This window comes from Mizuhopecten yessoensis, unplaced genomic scaffold (genome assembly GCF_002113885.1).
Source record: "Mizuhopecten yessoensis strain PY_sf001 unplaced genomic scaffold, ASM211388v2 scaffold4775, whole genome shotgun sequence".
Lineage (NCBI taxonomy): Eukaryota > Metazoa > Mollusca > Bivalvia > Pectinida > Pectinidae > Mizuhopecten > Mizuhopecten yessoensis.
In genome coordinates this window covers 260,362-279,170 of record NW_018405715.1, presented here as the reverse complement: position 1 = coordinate 279,170, position 18,809 = coordinate 260,362, and the positions used below count along the sequence as shown (strand labels likewise).

Genomic DNA, 18,809 nt, shown 5'->3' with positions numbered 1-18,809 from the left:
GATTGGTTATTCTTATATTTCATGTATTGAACCTAACGAAAACGTGCAAAAATAACCTTTCGTAAAAACGCGTAAATGTCACTTTTGTCAAGTTACTTTTTAACTCGTTCGAACAACTGTTTATCTCGATCGTTCAATATTTTTATCTCTTTGCACGACTTTTATCTCGTTCTTACGGCATTTTATCTCGTTCATACATGTAGGACTTTTTTTAACTCGTTCGTACACCTTTTTCCCCATAAATATAATGGTTCACTGTGTGTGCTAGGAATTGAAAAAAGAAGACTTTTTTAAGACTTTGGCGAGCTCCTTTGGTTACTCAGAAGTATAAAGAAAGGACGCTGATACTTGAACTTTCACTTGATCTCCAATGTATTTAATTAATCTAAATATATTTTTCACAAGGGTGGGCATTGGGAAAAAATTTTAGAATGTGTCTCGCTCGCTGGAACTCGCGAAAGCAATAATTTCTTCTGTATTTGCCATTTTTATAAAAAAAAAAATGTATTATTTTATGAACAGTAAAGTTTAATACCGTTATAGCAAGTTATGAGCTTTTGTGTAGTAGCCATCAATCAATCCCTTACACATGCTTATATTTAAGCTTTGAGATCAGTATACTTGAATGAAACTAAAACACACAGTGAAAACAATGGATTGTTTTTATTCAAAATATCTTCATGATATTATACAGACAGAAACATTGGACACAGTCATGATCAAATATAGAAATCATATATTGGACGGAAAGATAAAAATATAACATTACATCAACTGTAATGTTTATCATACATAGGTTACTGACATGAGACCAGCTCATGGATATTATGTCATAATAAATTCAGACTGCTTCAAAAAAACATTCGTCATTTTTAACAATTGATTGTAATACTTCTAACTTGAATCACAGAAACTCTACCCATAAAGGGTCATGTAATCATAGATACATTCTTGACCCCGATATATAGGGTTTTAACAAGATGTACATTTTGATTTGTCAATGTACTATATATTGACAGATCGATAACAATGGGAGGTAACTCCGATAGGGATGACGATATCTACATATTTATCACAGACCACATAAAAAAGCGTTTCTAAAAAATGTTCTATTATAAATATACAAAAGCCTGCATAACAATTGATGACAACTACACATACTTGACATACATTCCAGTATAAAGAATACAACTTGATGGGAATGATGGTTTTACCCTAAAACAAATGTACATCAATTTCAAGCCCTCTCATATTTATCCTTTATTTGTTTGTACCATGTATATTTCAAGATTTGCTGGTAAGTATGTGGTGATGATTGGCGGATGATACGGGTTGTATGTATCACGTGATCATCAGTATCTATCACAGTTTAACAATAATACGTTGACTGTACAATACTCATATACAAAATGCAGGGCGCCGTATCATTTGATATATAAAATATAAACTTTATTTATTTTACAACAATTATGAAACAAGTTATTTCAACATATACTAATCACTCTTGTTGGCCCGGATATTAGCGCGCGAGGGTCTTGTTGTGGGAGGAAACCGGAGTACCCAGAGAAAACCCACGTGGTCGGGCAGGTGACCCCATATCATTTGATTACAAATATAATCGTCGTAATGCGGAGAGGAATTTGAACCATTTCTTGGGCCCGAATTATAAATTTAAAACATTATCGTGTTAAAAACTTAGTTATATGTCGAGAACATATTTTTTAGACTAATTCGCCGAATTCTTGTGGCGAGACAAAATGATAAAATATTTCAATTTTTTTTTTCTCACTTAACTTTGAAACGTACAGAATGTCAGTATTAGGATGAGAACCGCCCCCCAATGATGTACCCGGTATTCTTGTTTTCTTTTTTCAAAGCCTGTGTTTTGTTTAAAAAAAAATTGATTTTCAAGTTTTCATAAAATACGAGAACTTATGACTGACAACACTAAAATGATCGATGAAAGACATATAGGTATGATGTAATACATTGAGAAACATGTCATAACACTAAGAATGGTTTACTATCGTGTTTAACTGAAAACATACATCAACAAACACATTGATAATACTATACACGTGTGAATTTAGCAGCCTGACAAAGAAACAATCAGGAAACACTCATTTTGAGTCATCCAATCCAATCTGTAGGAGGCAGTATATGAGTAATAACATACACATCATCTGTATTACCTCTCTTATTAAAGGATATAGTCTCAAGAACACAGACAATTGAGCAATGTAAATTAAGATATTTTATATTAAGTATAGTAACATTTGGTTCCGGTTAAAACTACTCAGACCATTTCATAGAAATAATAACACTTCTAAAACGTTAAAAGAATGGAAGGCCTTTAAGGTAACGTGCAGATCGGTCGTATTGAATACTTCTAGACTAGGTTGATCCTAATCCAAAAAAACATTTAACATAAATGTAGGATAGAAGGTACAATATTGATGGTATAAAATTGCATTCTATGAATTAGATTCATTACCACCTTAGATGTAATAATGATAAAAATATCTGTACTAAATAAATATGTTTCAATGGCTAAAATATTAGAAAAACAAGAGACTTATTTTCGAAATCTGTCTTGCTCAAGAAACATAAGACATTATGGAATTTATAGCGAATTTTCGAGGCTAACTTCCGACACATGCTACTTATATATCAGCTCGTATTATACTCAACCTCAACTTTAATTGTAAAACGTATGGACAAGAACACAAAATAATTACAGTAACAGACAGCTTTACATTGCAGGGTCACATCAATAAGGAATTGTCACAAACGGAGACAAATCACACAAGTATACATATAAATGTTCAAAAGTAGCAAACGAGTATTCAAAATAAATTACAGTAACGCATCAGAAATCCAACTCATAAGAAATACCCTGAAGAACAGGCTGAAAGTTGTATTCGCTAATGTACTGTTTCAGTAGGGCTTCCGACATCCAGTCACACTATTCCAGTGTTTTAGGATACATTTATTCATATTGTATTCATGCATGTCCCATTAACCCAGAAGTTGTGTAATCTAGTTACTTAGCTGTGAACAATGGTGGCTGTATTAAGGATGCCATACTGTACACAGGTACTGCATTTAGGTTATTGGTTTTTCATATTGAACTGCGTGATTGGTGCACGTGAGTGTTCAAAACTCCAGAGGTTTGGCCGGTTGTGCTGTATGTGTTGTGGTGCTTGTGTTGATTCTTGGCGTTTCATCCCAGTCTGTGTTGTTAACCAAGATTTTTGGTGTTCCTGCTCTGGAGCCACTAGGGGAGGGACTCCGGTACACAGGGGGAGCCTGAAAGTAGTCAAAAGGCGACGTGTGGATTTTCAGTGATATACACGTGTAATGTAAGTCAGACGAACAATGCATGTACAGCAAAGGTGTACTACAAAGATACTTAGCATGCGTGTTTGGTAAAAAGTGCAAATCAAATACAAATCTGAAGCACTATTGATAAAAAACGTTGGAATGATATTACGATTATTTGTGAAATAATAGTGACCTATAAAAACGATATTTGACCAAGAATATAGTGACGGGATATTAACCACACAATTGATTTTGTGACATGATGCACAAGAACAAACTGTACACTAATATGTGAATTTCAAAACACAGTCACAGTTCATATTGTTATCATTAGTCGATGTACAGTTCAAAATGCTAATGAATTATACTATATGTAATTGCTCATGATATTAGTTAATAAACTTGGGTACAATAATCGAAATAACAAGTAGATACTTAAAAATTATTTAACGAAAAAAAGTATACACACACACACATACTTTTGCTTACGACATATACACGAACAAAAATTTCTTGTCATTTAACAAAAAACTTTTATGAAGAAAGTTTCACTATTAGCAGTGCTGCATCACAACTGATCTAAGTTGTTTTACTCAGTAAACTAAACCATTTAGAAAGAGAAAGTGTCATTGTTTACAACGGAAACTTTAACTAACACGAACACGTCTAATTATGTATTCCTGACTTATATACTCCGAGGGTTGTGGATATCGACATTCCTTATATTCTAAATATAAATGGTCCTATATGTTAGTCATGACAGTATTTGTATAATTGGTGGTATACAGATAGTCCAAACAGTCCTGTTATCACTAGTCCGAACAGTCCTGTTATCACTAGTCCAAACAGTCCTGTTATCACTAGTCCAAACAGTCCTGATATAAATTGGCCTTAAAGCCCCATATTCCTAATAGTCCTAATACAAAGAGCGTTCATAGTCCGTATAACACTGATAGAAATATAAAAAGCAGCAATGCCTACAACAGAAATCTAATAACTATTATAATAAATCAAAATTAATGTGCTGATTGAACACTCACGTACTAATAGTCCTGAAAATAATACAAATATGACACTACTTATCATGATGTCGCTAATCACTCGTCTAAAATAATTAACATACGAGTACAACTGTGTGAAAGTGTTCAGTTAACATATTCATTTTAGAGGTAATTATATTTTAGCGGCGGTATATGTACATTTTGTGTATTTAGAAACGCTTAATTATGAAAATAGCTAAACACGAAATAATTTTATTCCTGCCTGATATCTGAAGTAGCGCTAATTCATGGTTCAAATAACACGTTAAAAAATCACTGACGCGACGCGCTGAAATACCGGTGCGTTAATTTAATAGCACGTTTACATGATGCATAATGACAATTATAATGATTAGTAAAAAAACGCTTTCCCTTTTTTGTCTTTGGTTATATTGTCCATTATATCAGGACACAATGGAGTTAATAAAGGAAAGCATACATATAGCATTCCACAAAATAGCAAGCATGCTGTTAGTTGAAGGCAGTTTTTCCGATGATCCGTTTTAAAGCTTAAATGGGAGGAATGACAGATTAAAATAGAAAGAATACACGGCTATGTATATGGAATGTTGATAAAGAAACGTGTTTAAAGGCAGGGAAAGTAAAGAGATCGATACATTCCATATCATCTTTTGATTAGCTACACCACTAAACTTCCAGCATATACTAATAAAACAAATAGGAACTATTAAAAAAGAATATTTGTTATTTCAGAAACTATTTCTGTTCTTTTTATAGTTTCTAGGGTTGAGTATTGGTTCTGTAACTACCGACTGACAAATTATTTGTTTATACATGGAAAGGATCTTTTTCCTCTGGCATTGCAGGGACTGGATCATCGGAAACTACAGGCCCGTCGGCATAAAGATTATGTGGACTCGGGCCAGGGCAGGGCTCTACCTCTGCTTCCATCTTCTTGGATTTCGTCTTTGTCTCGTTCACAGTTGAGAGCGTCTCTTTTTTCCGAGCAGCTGGCTTTTCCCCCGTCAGCTCATAGACCCTCGCCATTAGGAACTGCTTGTCTCGACTCTCCTGTGGAGGAGTAAAGTACATTAGAACATAAGGTAAAGCGTCAAAACTGTCTACTATAGACAACAACAGGAACACAGAAGACAAAAGTAAAGAAAATTATTCACGAATATTTAAGGATCCCGTTACCACTGCCAATATCTATAACAAGTATTGGCAACTGTTTTTATTTCTACAAATGATCAAAAACTGGTATAAATGAGGAAACAAATGTCCATAAAGTGATAGAATATAATGGCAACACTTGATAACTACCATAAAGTTATAGAATATAATGGCAACACTTGATAACTACCATAAAGTGATAGAATATAATGGTAAGACTTGATATCTACCATAAAGTGATAGAATATAATGGCAACACTTGATAACTACCATAAAGTGATAGAATATAATGATTGGTAACACTTGCCATCATGAGTTGCTCTTCCAGCATTTTGACGACGTTGTTGTAAGCCGATCCTCTCGCTGAACAGAAGTATATAACAATTCTACAAAACAACAAAAGAATTGTATTAAATGGCATGTTATTCCATAAAATGTACTTTTTAATCAATATTTTTTTTATTACATTTGTATGTCGCTGCAGATTGCTGATACTTGGATAATCATAAAAATGGTTAATATTCGTACTTTTATTGTTATTTTTACTGCATCAAACATTATCGCTACTATACTAAATCACATTTTGTAACGTACATCTAGGTATGTAATGATAAGAACAACGTGATTAAAGCGATAGTGTTTCCATCGAAACATTTTTTATTGTTAGGGTGAGCTATATATCAAATGTATCTAAAAGTATGGTAAAAACACTTCACTTACATTAAAGCAACCAGGACTGTCAGCACTGCTGAGGCTGATGTGATCAGTGACACAAGATTGTTTAACGATGTGGGCAGATTAGAGATTGTCGCATCAATGATACTCGACATTTGAGTGCTGTAGATCCGGAATGGTCCACAGCCAGTCGATGGTCGTATACTGGAACATATACGATATATAACTGCCACTGTATTTAAACTGTTTAACAATGTATCATTTATGTGCTTTAGACATGTTCATTTACAGAAGAAATAGTAATAGAATTGGCTGATAGAACATGGATACATCATAGTGATAACCTGAATGAATTACACACAGAAAACGGCTGGGAATGAAAAAGAGAATATGACATTAGAACAAAGAATAATAATCTAGTAATAATTAACATATGATAGCGTATCTAATGAAAATGATTTGGAAACAAGTACTAAATGTACGTATGCATAGTTCTTCTAATCGAGTGTAAAGTACCTAATGCACGTATACATAGTTCTTTTAATCGAGTGTAAAGTTCTAATAGTACGTATACCTATGTCTTCTAATCGAGTGTAAAGTTCTAAATGCATGTATACATAGTTCTTCTAATCGAGTGTAAAGTTCTAATAGTACGTATACATAGTTCTTCTAATCGAGTGTAAAGTTCTAAATGTATGTATACATATGTCTTCTAATCGAGTGTAAAGTACTAAATGTATGTATACATAGTTCTCCTAATCGAGTGTAAAGTTCTATATGTATGTATACATAGTTCTTCTAATCGAGTGTAAAGTACTAAATGTGTGTATACATAGTTCTTCTAATCGAGTGTAAAGTTCTAAATGTATGTATACATAGTTCTTCTAATCGAGTGTAAAGTTCTAAATGTACGTATACATAGTTCTTCTAACCGAGTGTAACGTAACAAACTCTAAGCTTCATGTTAAATTTCCAATGACACTTTTGGGAAATGAATATATATTGTATTAATACTTAATAAAGTTGATTTGAATCTACTTTTTTAAAAAGGTCAACCGTACCAAAATATTCAAGCTAACACTCCAACCGCTTTGGTCAACGTAAACATTGCTGAGCTATATCTATCTGCGTCATTAGTTTCTGGAAGATATGTATTCATATGGATTATAGATATTGCTTCAAATCAACATACCTGACCATGGTATAGCCAACTGGAAAAACTGACAGGAAAAATGCCAACAGCAGGATACCTATGAAGAAACTGTTAGTCCTCGAGGCTCTGTACGGCTTTTCAGGGGGACCAGTGGTTTTCATAGCTGATAACTGAAACATCGATAAAACAAAATCTGATCTGCATTTTCACCATATCACGCGGCAGTCAAAAGTCAATAAAAAATGTTTAACTGTGATTATTATATTGAAATATATCGAGAGATGAAAGAAATAGACCAAAAAAGTTAAAAAAGAAAAAAACAAAAACAGTTTTGAGTTGTTCCCCTTTGCCTAGGAAAAACAATATGAAATTGACCATTAATATTGTAAATAATATTTAGTTTTTCATTATTGATTCACGGCTTTTTTCAAATCTAATAGTTACTATATGTGTTGGAAATCTGCTGAATGTAACACACTTAATCTTACTTACGTATTTCAAAAAGAAAGACACCAAAAAACTGATGACTGTCATTGATGTAATCAATGGGCAATACAGCAGGCCTATCCTGAAAACAGAAAACCATAACAGATAAACTTACGTGTATATGGGGAAAGCTCAATATATCTAGAAATGTACTGTTATTTAGCTCAACTTGGAAAAGGTTAGCATTTTATAATTTTGTTGATCTTCTGCCCGTACAGATATATACAATATATAGTTTAATGTTTTTTCACCATCCGTTATCATTTATTATGCCTAATCCATGTTATTTTGTAACCCGTACAGACATAAACTGTCTAGTTCATGGTTTATATAATTTGTACAGAAAACAACAAACAGTTCATAGTTTGTCGTTATCCTTACCAACACAGCATCTGGGAGTACACCAACTCTAATACACTTTTCGGAATGTCGAATACAGCAGGACCAATCTTCTTGAGCAGCTTACTGTCACATTTTGATGTTAATAACCTAAAATAAACGATGCAGTTTGGTTTAGATTCTGATCATCTAGATATTACCAAGTCATAAAATGTGGACAGAATTAATTCGTATTAAGATATCGATAAAAAAACAAATTTAAGGATAATTTAAAGGCAATACACAAACACAAGATAATTACTGATTATTAAAGAAAACACTGTACATAAAAGATCCCATATTTAGCTTCAGTAGATTATCATCATTTTCTTTTCATTTCCAGTTTTAGACTACTTGATTCTATCACTTTGACCTGTTTTATCTCATGTCATGCTTGTAAGATGCGATTTGTATGGGCCTTTCTGGTGAATCCGGAGTTTACTTTTGTCCTGAAGTTGAGGTGACCAAGGATGGATATTCAAAATGAGAAAACATGTTAAGTTAGAGAGAGAACCACTTACATTCTTGGTCCCTCCACTGCCAGTATGGCGACAACGTGTATGAGGAAATCCGTGACCACGAGCTTGTAGAAAGTCTGTCCAACGTAAGTCTCCCAACACTGCAACAGTTAACGGTTATCAATGGTACAGCATGGTACAGGAATACCGATTATAATACGTAATAAAAAATGTGTTCACAATAAAAAGAACTGAAATGAAGTAAGTTTAAGTGAGTTTCGCGGAACTCGTGAAGGACTAATGAACGAGTTTTTTCTCCACATATTCAAGCAAAGCATGTGCATTTGCACGTTCTGAATTCATTTAAACTGAAAATTGAAAATTTAAACACGCATTTTTTTCATCTTTTGTATCATTGGATGATATATCATACGTGACATATTGAACATTTATGTGACACTTCGTATCAGTACCATGATAAACAGTGCTAAAAGAACCGTTTCGCTCACTGGGTACATAATCTTATCCTTAACTTTGGATATCATTTACTTAGCACGTATTTTGTATATATGTATTATATACTCAGAAACTTAGTAAAAATCAATATATCAAAAATAAAACTGGAGTTCGAAAATCGAAGTGAAATTGGACTGTATTGTACCTACATGAACATTGCATTGGATTGTAAATTGTACTGTATTGAAAACCGTATTGTTGTATATATACACCAATATTTAGATGGGAGGCGATACTCAATGCTAGACCTACAGTAATGGCGGTACACGTGTCCGGAATCCCGACGTTACAGGTAGTCGTCCTAGTGCCACACGTGATTATACTGTACATGGATATAATCAGTACAGCCAACGAGGCGAGTTTCAGGAACACGATTCTGTCAACAAGAGAAATGACACTTCATACAGAACAATATACTGCAAAGGTATTTGATTTCGTGTAAAAAAAAACATTTTTTTAGCGGGCATTAAAGTTCGTGTAATTTTTCACTGGTTTATCAAAGGTACAGTCTTGTTCGGTAACATGTTTTTCAAACATAGTTACATTTTTTTTGCATTGTTACATGAATCCTAAAAAAACCATATAAATACAGATATAGTGCAAAAAGCAAGTGAGTTCTAGCACAAAAGAACTTATACAATAAAAACAAGAAAATACGAAATGAAGGCAAAACCGTAACTCGAACATGACGAAACTTGTGTTAATAAAGAAGAAAGAACTAACACGAATATAACTCAAAAATACTAGGAGACTAGGTGTTTCTAATGAGTTTGTGTCGTTTGTTTCATCGAAAACACCCGCCACGTACATTAAGGTATAAACCAAGTGATGCCTAGTCCTCAAAGTGAGATTTGGGATAGTAAAACAGTCAAACTGGAATAGTAAAACAGTCAAACTGGAAAAGTAAAACAGTCAAACTGGAATAGTAAAACAGTCAAACTGGAATAGTAAAACAGTCAAACTTGAAAATTAAAACAGTAAAAACTGGAATAGTAAAACAGTCAAACTGGAAAAGTAAAACAGACAAACTGGACTGGTAAAACAGTCAAACGGTAAAAGTAAAACAGTCAATCTGGAAAAGTAAAACCGTCAAACTTGAAAATTACAACAGAAAAAACTGGAATAGTAAAAAAGTCAAACTGGAATAGCAAAACAGTCAAAACTGGAAAAGCAAAACAGTCAAACTGGGATAGTAAAACAGTCAAGCTTGAAAAGTAAAATAGTCAAACTGGAAAAATAAAACAGTCAAACTGGGATAGTAAAACAATCAAACTGGAATAGTCGAACTGGAAAAGTGAAACAGTTTAGCTGGAATAGTAAAACAGTCAAGCTTGAAAAGTAAAATAGTCAAACTGGAAAAGAAAAACAGACAAACTGGAAAAGTAAACCAGTCAAACTGGAATAGCAAAACAGTCAAAACTGGAAAAGTAAAACCGTCAAACTTGAAAATTAAAACAGTAAAAACTGGAAAAGTAAAACCGTCAAACTTGAAAATTAAAACAGTAAAAACTGGAAAAGTAAAACCGTCAAACTTGAAAATTACAACAGAAAAAACTGGAATAGTAAAGCAGTCAAACTGGAATAGTAAAGCAGTCAAACTGGAATAGCAAAACAGTCAAACTGGAAAAGAAAAACAGTCAAACTGGAATGGTAAAACAGTCAAACCGGAAAAGTGAAACAGTTTACCCGGAATAGTAAAACAGTTTAACTGGAATAGAAAAACAGCCAAACTGGAATAGTAAAAAAGTCAAACTGGAATAGGAAAACAGTCAAACTGTAAAAGTAAAACAGTCAAGCTGGAATAGTAAAACAGTTTAACTGGAATAGTAAAACAGACAAACGGGAAAAGTGAAACAGCTGAACTGGAATAGTAAAACAGTTTAACTGGAATAGTAAAGCAGTCAAACTGGAATGGTAAAACAGTCAAACTTAAAAGTAAAACAGTCAAGCTTGAAAAGTAAAATAGTCAAACTGGAAAAATAAAACAGTCAAACTAGAATAGTAAAACAGTCAAAACTGGAAAAGTAAAACAGTCAAACTGGAAAAGTAAAACAGTCAAACTAGAATAGTAAAACAGTCAAACTGGAAAAGTAAAACAGTCAAACTGGAATAGTAAAACAGTCAAACTGCAAGAAATACTAACGAGCATAAACTAAAACGTGTACATTCAAATCGCTCAAGGAAACTTTCCGACTGAGATTATAATGTCAGCCGTAACATTTGCCGCTAGTCTTCATCAACCTCGTCTCTGGAAACCCGGTATTGTAAGTTTGTCAGTCAGCAAGCAACATGTATCAAGGAAATAATCTGACCAGGGTGATATTCTGAGCAAGGAAATATTCGGAGAAAGATGATATTCTAAGCAAGGAAATATTCGGAGCAAGATGATATTCTGAACAAGTTTATATTCAGAGCAAACAAATTAACACTTAATCAACTCGAGATGAAAACACCTTAGTTAGACGGAAGCATAGATGTTACTATCCGAAACGGAATGGGATATTTCGTATGTCTGATTACCCTTTTGAGATACAAATCAATTGTACTAGAGGAACTGAAACAATACAGAAAAAGCCACAAAATATAACATCAAATCAGTATGTCGAAAACCGGAGATAGAACGAGTATAGACATACTGACTTATTTAAAACGTTAGTAGTTACGCACTTGTTTCATACGTTCTGTCTATAACCCTACCTTATCAAGTGTAACTTCATGGCAAACTGAGTAGTATAGTCCTCGAACTTGATCAGGACTTCGAAAATGATAGGTAAAAGTCCGTTGAGAGCTCCTAGTGTAATGGACGGCAGGTACTGTATCAGCAGAAGCACGAAGCTGTCGCTTGACGTCGTCTGTAAAAAACACAATCATTTGGATAAGTTTGACATTTATTGTCTGTTTAACAGGTAGAAGTGTAGAATAATGTCTGTAATGACTCACTGGGATTATTGATATAAATGCAATACGATAATGTAATTTTTAAATATTTAAAGTTCGCATAAAGTGTTACATCCGTTGTTAGACTTGGTTACTCACTTCCCATCAGACCTATATTTTCGTCTTGAAAAAATCGAATCCATACTCGTTACTGACGTCAACGTAAAGAAAAATAATCAGAACCCATCCGACAAGGAATCGTTGTCATGCAGAGAGAAACTTACGAGACTCAAGAACAATTGGGATTGTCGAGTGGATAAATCTGGTGGTCGCTCTACTGTCATCAGCAAACTTACCTCTCAATTATGTTATTCAATTTGTATCTGAGGTGCATGAAAGTATGCTAGTAGAGAATAAATTATTCGGTGGATTAAATTAAATGGACTTAACATATCAGGTTATGGCACCAGAACACTAATAAACCTGTCCCCTGAAAGGGGGTGTTACTAATATGGCTGTGCATATATATATGTGATATACTGTGTGTGATCTATTGTGTGTGATACACTGTGTGTGATACGTTACATGTGTAACATTGTGACTAATACCAGGACATGTTGACACAACGTCCAGTGACAATTTGATATCCAAGGTTTCGAAATCTAAGTTAATTCACCAGGAATCAGATAGAAGATACAACGCAATACACTATCAACTATAAACATACCTAATTTACCATGACGTTCCTTTCACGTTCATGATTACGATTTAAGATGCCCTTTAAAAAGTAATGTGTGTTGCTTTATTCCTTACTGTCTTGAATCTATTTTGAAGCTATCGCAGTTAGTATTTCTGTTTTACAGAATTCTTCCATAACACAAGACTATCTATGACAGCCTACGTTAGTAAAAACAAACAAAATTGATCATTGCAATTTAAGAATTGCAAATGAAAGCCACCGAAAGGCGGGCCAATTGATGGATTTAAAATCACAGTAGGGACATTTAAAAAAACCACCAATAGTTTCGAACGGTATTTCACACAGACATAAAAGCAACAAACACAGCTGTTACAAGGTGCTTCAAATCATTACCACGGAATATATTATTTTAAACCATAGCATTTACTTGACAGCAGAGGAGAAAGTGCTTGAATTATGTGAACAGCAACAGCTAAACTAAAGAACATCAACTTGAAGTAGTCCCGGAATAGAGCGGGAATGCTAGTGCCTTCTTCATAAGATATATCATCAGGTATGGTTTAGACAAAGAAATACAAACCTACCGGCAGGTTTATCTTTACCTAGAACGAGATTCCGAGTTATAGACACTCTTAAAACATTGTCCTTCTACTTCACACAGAGATAACTATTTTTCTTTTCTGTCAATTTTACAAAGTAGCATTTCGATGCAAGTCATTACAGTTGTTCTTCAGTCATCGAAGTGAGAGTTACACCAGTGTTGTTGTGATAACATCCTAGAAGTTCCAAGAGTTAGAATGGTTATACGGAGAACTTTAGTGAGCGAACCTCAGGCCACCTTTGGAATTTTAAAGATGTCAGGATGTCGTGATAGTAGTCTGGACAGAGGGCCAAACAGATTTTTCAAGCAACATCAGTATAGGATATCCTTTATCCCTGCTTGGTAAATCAGAAATGCTATCTGGAATCGTATCACTGGTAACACACGCTTTGTTGTAACCATCAGCAGCGTAAGTACACTAAGCTATTCTGAATAAACCTACATGAACATGTCATCTTTTAAAAGAAACTTACCACAAATATTCATACATTCATACAACAGACATTGTTGATACTACACATACTATATTAACGGTGCAAAATGAAACAGCTGACAAACGTATACGGTATGGTGGTGTGTCCTCACCTCTGACATCGTTACCTTCATGTTGGGGGACCAGCTACCTAACCACTATAAACACGGAACCGTAATAATGTTATTCGAAGGCGAAATAAATATCAACAGTGAACACGGGATTAACGAGGTGGATGCCATTTCAATCGTTTAACACATCTCTCTATGAGGAATGTTTTTTAACAATTAATTATTATTTTGTCATATTTGTATATACCATCTAAAACAAAGAAATTATCCTTGGGAATTTAACATTCATGTGATAAAGATAACTTTTTTCAAAAGAGAACAAGAGGCGTTTATTTAATTTTCGATAATGTTGTAATAATATCCTTAATCCATGTTCTGATTTTATAAACAAGCGCACAATTAATGTTTAAAAAAAACTTGAACTTTAACAAAAACAAATACAACAGGACATCATGAACACAAAACAAAACCGGAGACGAAACAGGTGCTTAGCAGATGTGGCCATTCTTTTGACCACATGTGGCACCATCATGATGTCTCCCGTCACCACATGTGGCACCCGTCATGAAGTCGAATCAAGGAAAATATAAAGGCAACCAACAATATAGGACATAATAAACATGTCCTTAATTTTGGTAGAAACTAAAATTGCAAAAGGGGAAACAGGTCTAGTCACAACGGTGATATTTTTTACAGTGTGAATTGAAGATTTTCTGGTAGGAAACCCTGTATACGTAATTCAATTATCAACAAATTGCCTGTTTTCATCATTGCGTTATGAATAGTGTTGTGATTTACCTCTGTGGAAAACTTCTGGACGTAGAATATGAGGTACGCTGCTCCACCAAGCATGGCGAGGATAAGGAAGTTAACTAGGAATCGTTTTGTGTAGAGGCCACACTTCTGGTTTGATGTCATGTTTTTCCTTGTCTTTCTAAACTTAGATTCTGCCAGTTCTGCCTGTCATTATAAGTAATGAAACACACAATAAGAATAGAAGATTTTATTTTTCATCATCATATCATCATCATCATCATCATCATATCATCATCATCAACAACAGCTGGACAGGATTTCTACCTCATAGGAAATCAGTACCCAAATGGGTTATATGGTTGGATCTCACTTTTACCTAACATCTTGCCAGTCCAATCATATTTTTGCCATCATAATCATCCTATTAAAATTGCTCCTTTTATACTTCTTATTTTGATCGTAATACTGAATTTAACATCGGAGAAAAATAGAGACTATTGATAATTGGGAATTAAAAATGTAATATATCTTTGAATTATATGAAAGTAATGTGAAATCCGGTAGTGCACCTCACCTTGTTAAATAGTCTAGGAAAACAATTTATCAAGTGGTGCAACTTATATAATCGTTTAAAATTAAACAAGGCAATGGCAACTTATTTTTTTTTGTATTAATCCTGTCTATCTAGCATCAAAAATTTGTACGAGGACACTTTTCTCTGTATTTCATTCATAATTATCTCTTGTTATTAAGAGTTTTCAAATCCCAGTTATAGTTATAATATAGTTTTATATAGTTATAATATAGTTTTATATAGTTATAATATAGTTTTGTATAGTTATAATATAGTTTTGTATAGTTATAATATAGTTTTATATAGTTATAATGTATTTTTTATATAATGCAAATAGAAACTTACCACGATGTCTTTATATACACTTTTCTGTTTGATAGTACTCCACAGTTCCTCGGTGACGGAGTAGTCCCAGCTACAGAACAGCTTCACGTTATAGGTGTACCGTACGGCGTCCCCAGTTTTTGCAATATTCTCTCTAAAGCCCTTAACACTCCTGCAGCAGAAACAAACGTTGTATACGTTACGACAATCGTTCTAGGTTTTGGCTTTAATTATCAATGGGCCGTCAAAGAATACAATACAAAATCGTTCCAGTTTACACCAGCTTTATATAAAAACAGTCAAAATGTGACCAGGTGGATCAGACAAATACTTACGCCTGTGCCATAACTACCAGGGAAATGATGAAGATGACAATGACCGTCAAAAATATAGCCAGTGGCATGATGTAATTAAAGTTGTGACTGCCAACTGTACCCATGCTGTATTCGTTAGCGTCGTACCAACCCAGAAACAAGGCCGTACTTTCCATCCAGCCCTGTAAACAATCATACACAAATTTTATTCAAAGATTATTAATAATTCATATTATTAATAAAACCATTCCAAGTCTTTTGAATCACAATTAGAAAATATAAACTATGCAAATCAACAAGCATATAACTCGTTATTATCAGGAAATTGTATATATATGACAAGATAAGGCTATTGTAAGTTACAATAGCTGGTACCTAACCCTTGTTCAAATTGTTTGGCAACAAATATATTCCAACTATAATAAACAAAATTAATCATTATAGGAAACACGTGTGTGCATGAGTAACAAGTTATGATTTCTTGTGTGAGGTAAAACCTAAACAAGGATGCAAAGAGAATCTGGTTGGTGTTCCTACATGGTGTTTCCAGTGTACTAACCGTTCCCTGGAGGAAGTCTACGATGAGAGAGGCTGCGTCGGTAGAGATGTTGACATCATAGTTAGCACTACAGGTCTGAGCAGTGGCCACATCAACGCCGCCGATACCTGTACCCGTCACCGCAACGGTGTAGCCGTTCGAAGAGAAATTCACAATCGCAGGTAGCGTCACAAAAATGAGCATCAGGACAAATATGGCGATGTTCAGCTTGAATAGAGTACGTAGGAACACAAAGTATGATAGCACACCCGCACCTTGCTGCCCTGTAAAATATAGAGGAATTAAAACTTGTGATAAAAAATATAACCAACTTCATTATAAAGTAAAACACTGCACAGCATTTGATACACATGTTAAAAAATACAAGACCGGTGTTTCAGTTTATTGAAAAAATAATTGTACAAGAAAAATATAACTGTAATACTGTCATGTGATCATATATTACCTACGGAATTAACTACGATCTGATATGGTATTGTTCTAAATAAGCGCGTCGTTCACGTTGAACAGATGGTACTCAGTAAGCGCCACATCCACGTTGAACAGATTGTACTAAGTAAGCGCCTCATCCACGTTGAACAGATTGTACTAAGTAAGCGCCTCGTTCACATTGAACAGACAGACGACCAATCAGTAAGACACCTAGTTACTTGTACTCTGTTGATTCATTTTGTAGAATTTGATACTGAAAATATTTTGATTCATTGTTTGAATATATCAATATTCGCAACTGTTTATATCAAATTATGCCGGTGTCAAGTGTCTACCTTAGGGCGAAGTTTAAATAAATTTCGCTGAAATGTTATAACCTTAATATATTACATGTAGCATGATGTCACACCAGGTCACATTACACTGATAACGGAAAAACAAAAAGAGTGCATATGAAGACACATTCGACAGGAACAAGTAGGAGGAGATAAAGGGCACAGATAGAAGTCCCAATTGCTGTACTCGTAGTACCAGATTAGTTGTGGTTCCAGACGCCCCCAGAATGAGGGCACTAACAATCCCCGACTCTATAGGAAACCAAACTTTAGTTACCACATGCCATATTTCAGTGGGACAACAGACAACATTTTCACTGAACTTATAGGGGATAACCAAACGTCTACCCCCTATATTGGTTTCTCAATGTTTGGGATTGTGAATGTAATATTCCACGGCTTTTAATAATTTTTGTATCCGTTTATAATACTCGCCGATTCGATCAAAGAAAAAAACAAGCCAAATGAATAATAATCACATTTGATAAAATTTAATTCATGTGTTCACGCCTAGCTAAAGTAACCCACGACTTGAACTTCAATAACACACAAGGAAACAAAAGTTTGAACTTGTTTTTGAGATAAGTTGTATTGAATAATATTGAATTTGACTCAACGTGTGCTAATTTTCTAGGAAGACTCGGCGCTTAGAGTAATCTGATCTAAGAATTGTGAAAATCATTGAACTCTTTTGCTCACAATCTAAAAAAAAAAGGAGAATAAAATTAAATGGTATTTGCTACACAGTACCTTGTCGCATTTGGATAGATTTAATAACTGTTTTAGTTGAAGTTTGAGTTCACTTGTTGGCTGAAACACCACCGTACAGTATTAAGGATAAGTCATGGTCACTTATGGTATATATGTATACTAGACTTGGTTCTTATACCGCAGACATCCGACAGTTTTGTTAGAATACAGCCACCGTTTGTGGTTTGACACTTTTCTAACCAAGATATAGTGAATAAGGTCTAGCAATTTTCTGTAAAGTATTTTAAAATTTATACAAAATATTATGAATATTATCATAAAATGAGAAGAAGACAAGCTTTTTGTTGTTCAAACAAGGGAGTATTTTGAAGATTATCATTCATTTTTTTTTTTCAACAAAAAATAGTTGATAAGGTTATAATACGGTGTTAGAGTCTTGTTTGTCCTCCACACAGGTTGATTTTCTCTGTTTCCCTTATCAGTAGCCCTATAACATCAAACGGGATCCCTCTATTTGCTGATTCAAATTTCCAACACAAATGTCGGGTTAACAACAATCAAACAATGACCGTCTGTTTAATCTAGATATATAACCTTAATGGTATAATAAATTAATAATCCAATTAACGACTTTATAAATTACGTAATAAAATATAAATATTTCCAACATGTTTTTATGGGAATCAGTATATGCCGCGCAACATGTGTGGTTCAATTGTAATAACAAACGCAAAATTTGTGTAATTCAAAATGTGTATTATCACGCCATTACATTACGAACGCGATATACGAGTCGTCTCTCCATGTTAGCCTTTCTAGACTGGAATGTTTGTGAGTGACCGCTTCACCACTACGTACTGGTACACTGTACCAGTGTTAAACTGCTAATCACGAGTCCAGTGCGTAAGTTCGATTTCTT

The 18,809-nt window shown here is 34.1% G+C and overlaps 1 protein-coding gene across 7 annotated transcripts in view; it reads right to left on the bottom strand.

Moving 5' to 3' along the window:
• Nucleotides 1-1,524: 1,524 nt before the first annotated feature.
• Nucleotides 1,525-18,809, bottom strand: part of LOC110449672 (transmembrane channel-like protein 7) — a 63,231-nt gene continuing 45,946 nt past the window's right edge. For 6 of the 7 annotated variants that reach the window (XM_021496683.1, XM_021496678.1, XM_021496681.1 and 3 more), the window contains 14 exons: nucleotides 16,413-16,675; nucleotides 15,875-16,035; nucleotides 15,561-15,711; nucleotides 14,684-14,845; nucleotides 11,862-12,016; nucleotides 9,417-9,540; nucleotides 8,712-8,809; nucleotides 8,194-8,301; nucleotides 7,819-7,894; nucleotides 7,366-7,496; nucleotides 6,219-6,377; nucleotides 5,806-5,884; nucleotides 5,265-5,396; nucleotides 1,525-3,309 (listed from right to left, as the gene is read on the bottom strand). In XM_021496683.1, the coding sequence (XP_021352358.1) occupies nucleotides 3,157-3,309; nucleotides 5,265-5,396; nucleotides 5,806-5,884; nucleotides 6,219-6,377; nucleotides 7,366-7,496; nucleotides 7,819-7,894; nucleotides 8,194-8,301; nucleotides 8,712-8,809; nucleotides 9,417-9,540; nucleotides 11,862-12,016; nucleotides 14,684-14,845; nucleotides 15,561-15,711; nucleotides 15,875-16,035; nucleotides 16,413-16,675 (1,952 nt within the window). In that variant the 3' untranslated portion in view covers nucleotides 1,525-3,156. Of the gene's footprint in view, nucleotides 3,310-4,364; nucleotides 4,377-5,264; nucleotides 5,397-5,805; nucleotides 5,885-6,218; nucleotides 6,378-7,365; nucleotides 7,497-7,818; nucleotides 7,895-8,193; nucleotides 8,302-8,711; nucleotides 8,810-9,416; nucleotides 9,541-11,861; nucleotides 12,017-14,683; nucleotides 14,846-15,560; nucleotides 15,712-15,874; nucleotides 16,036-16,412; nucleotides 16,676-18,809 lie in introns of all 7 variants that reach the window. The other variant, XM_021496679.1, reaches the window with a different exon arrangement.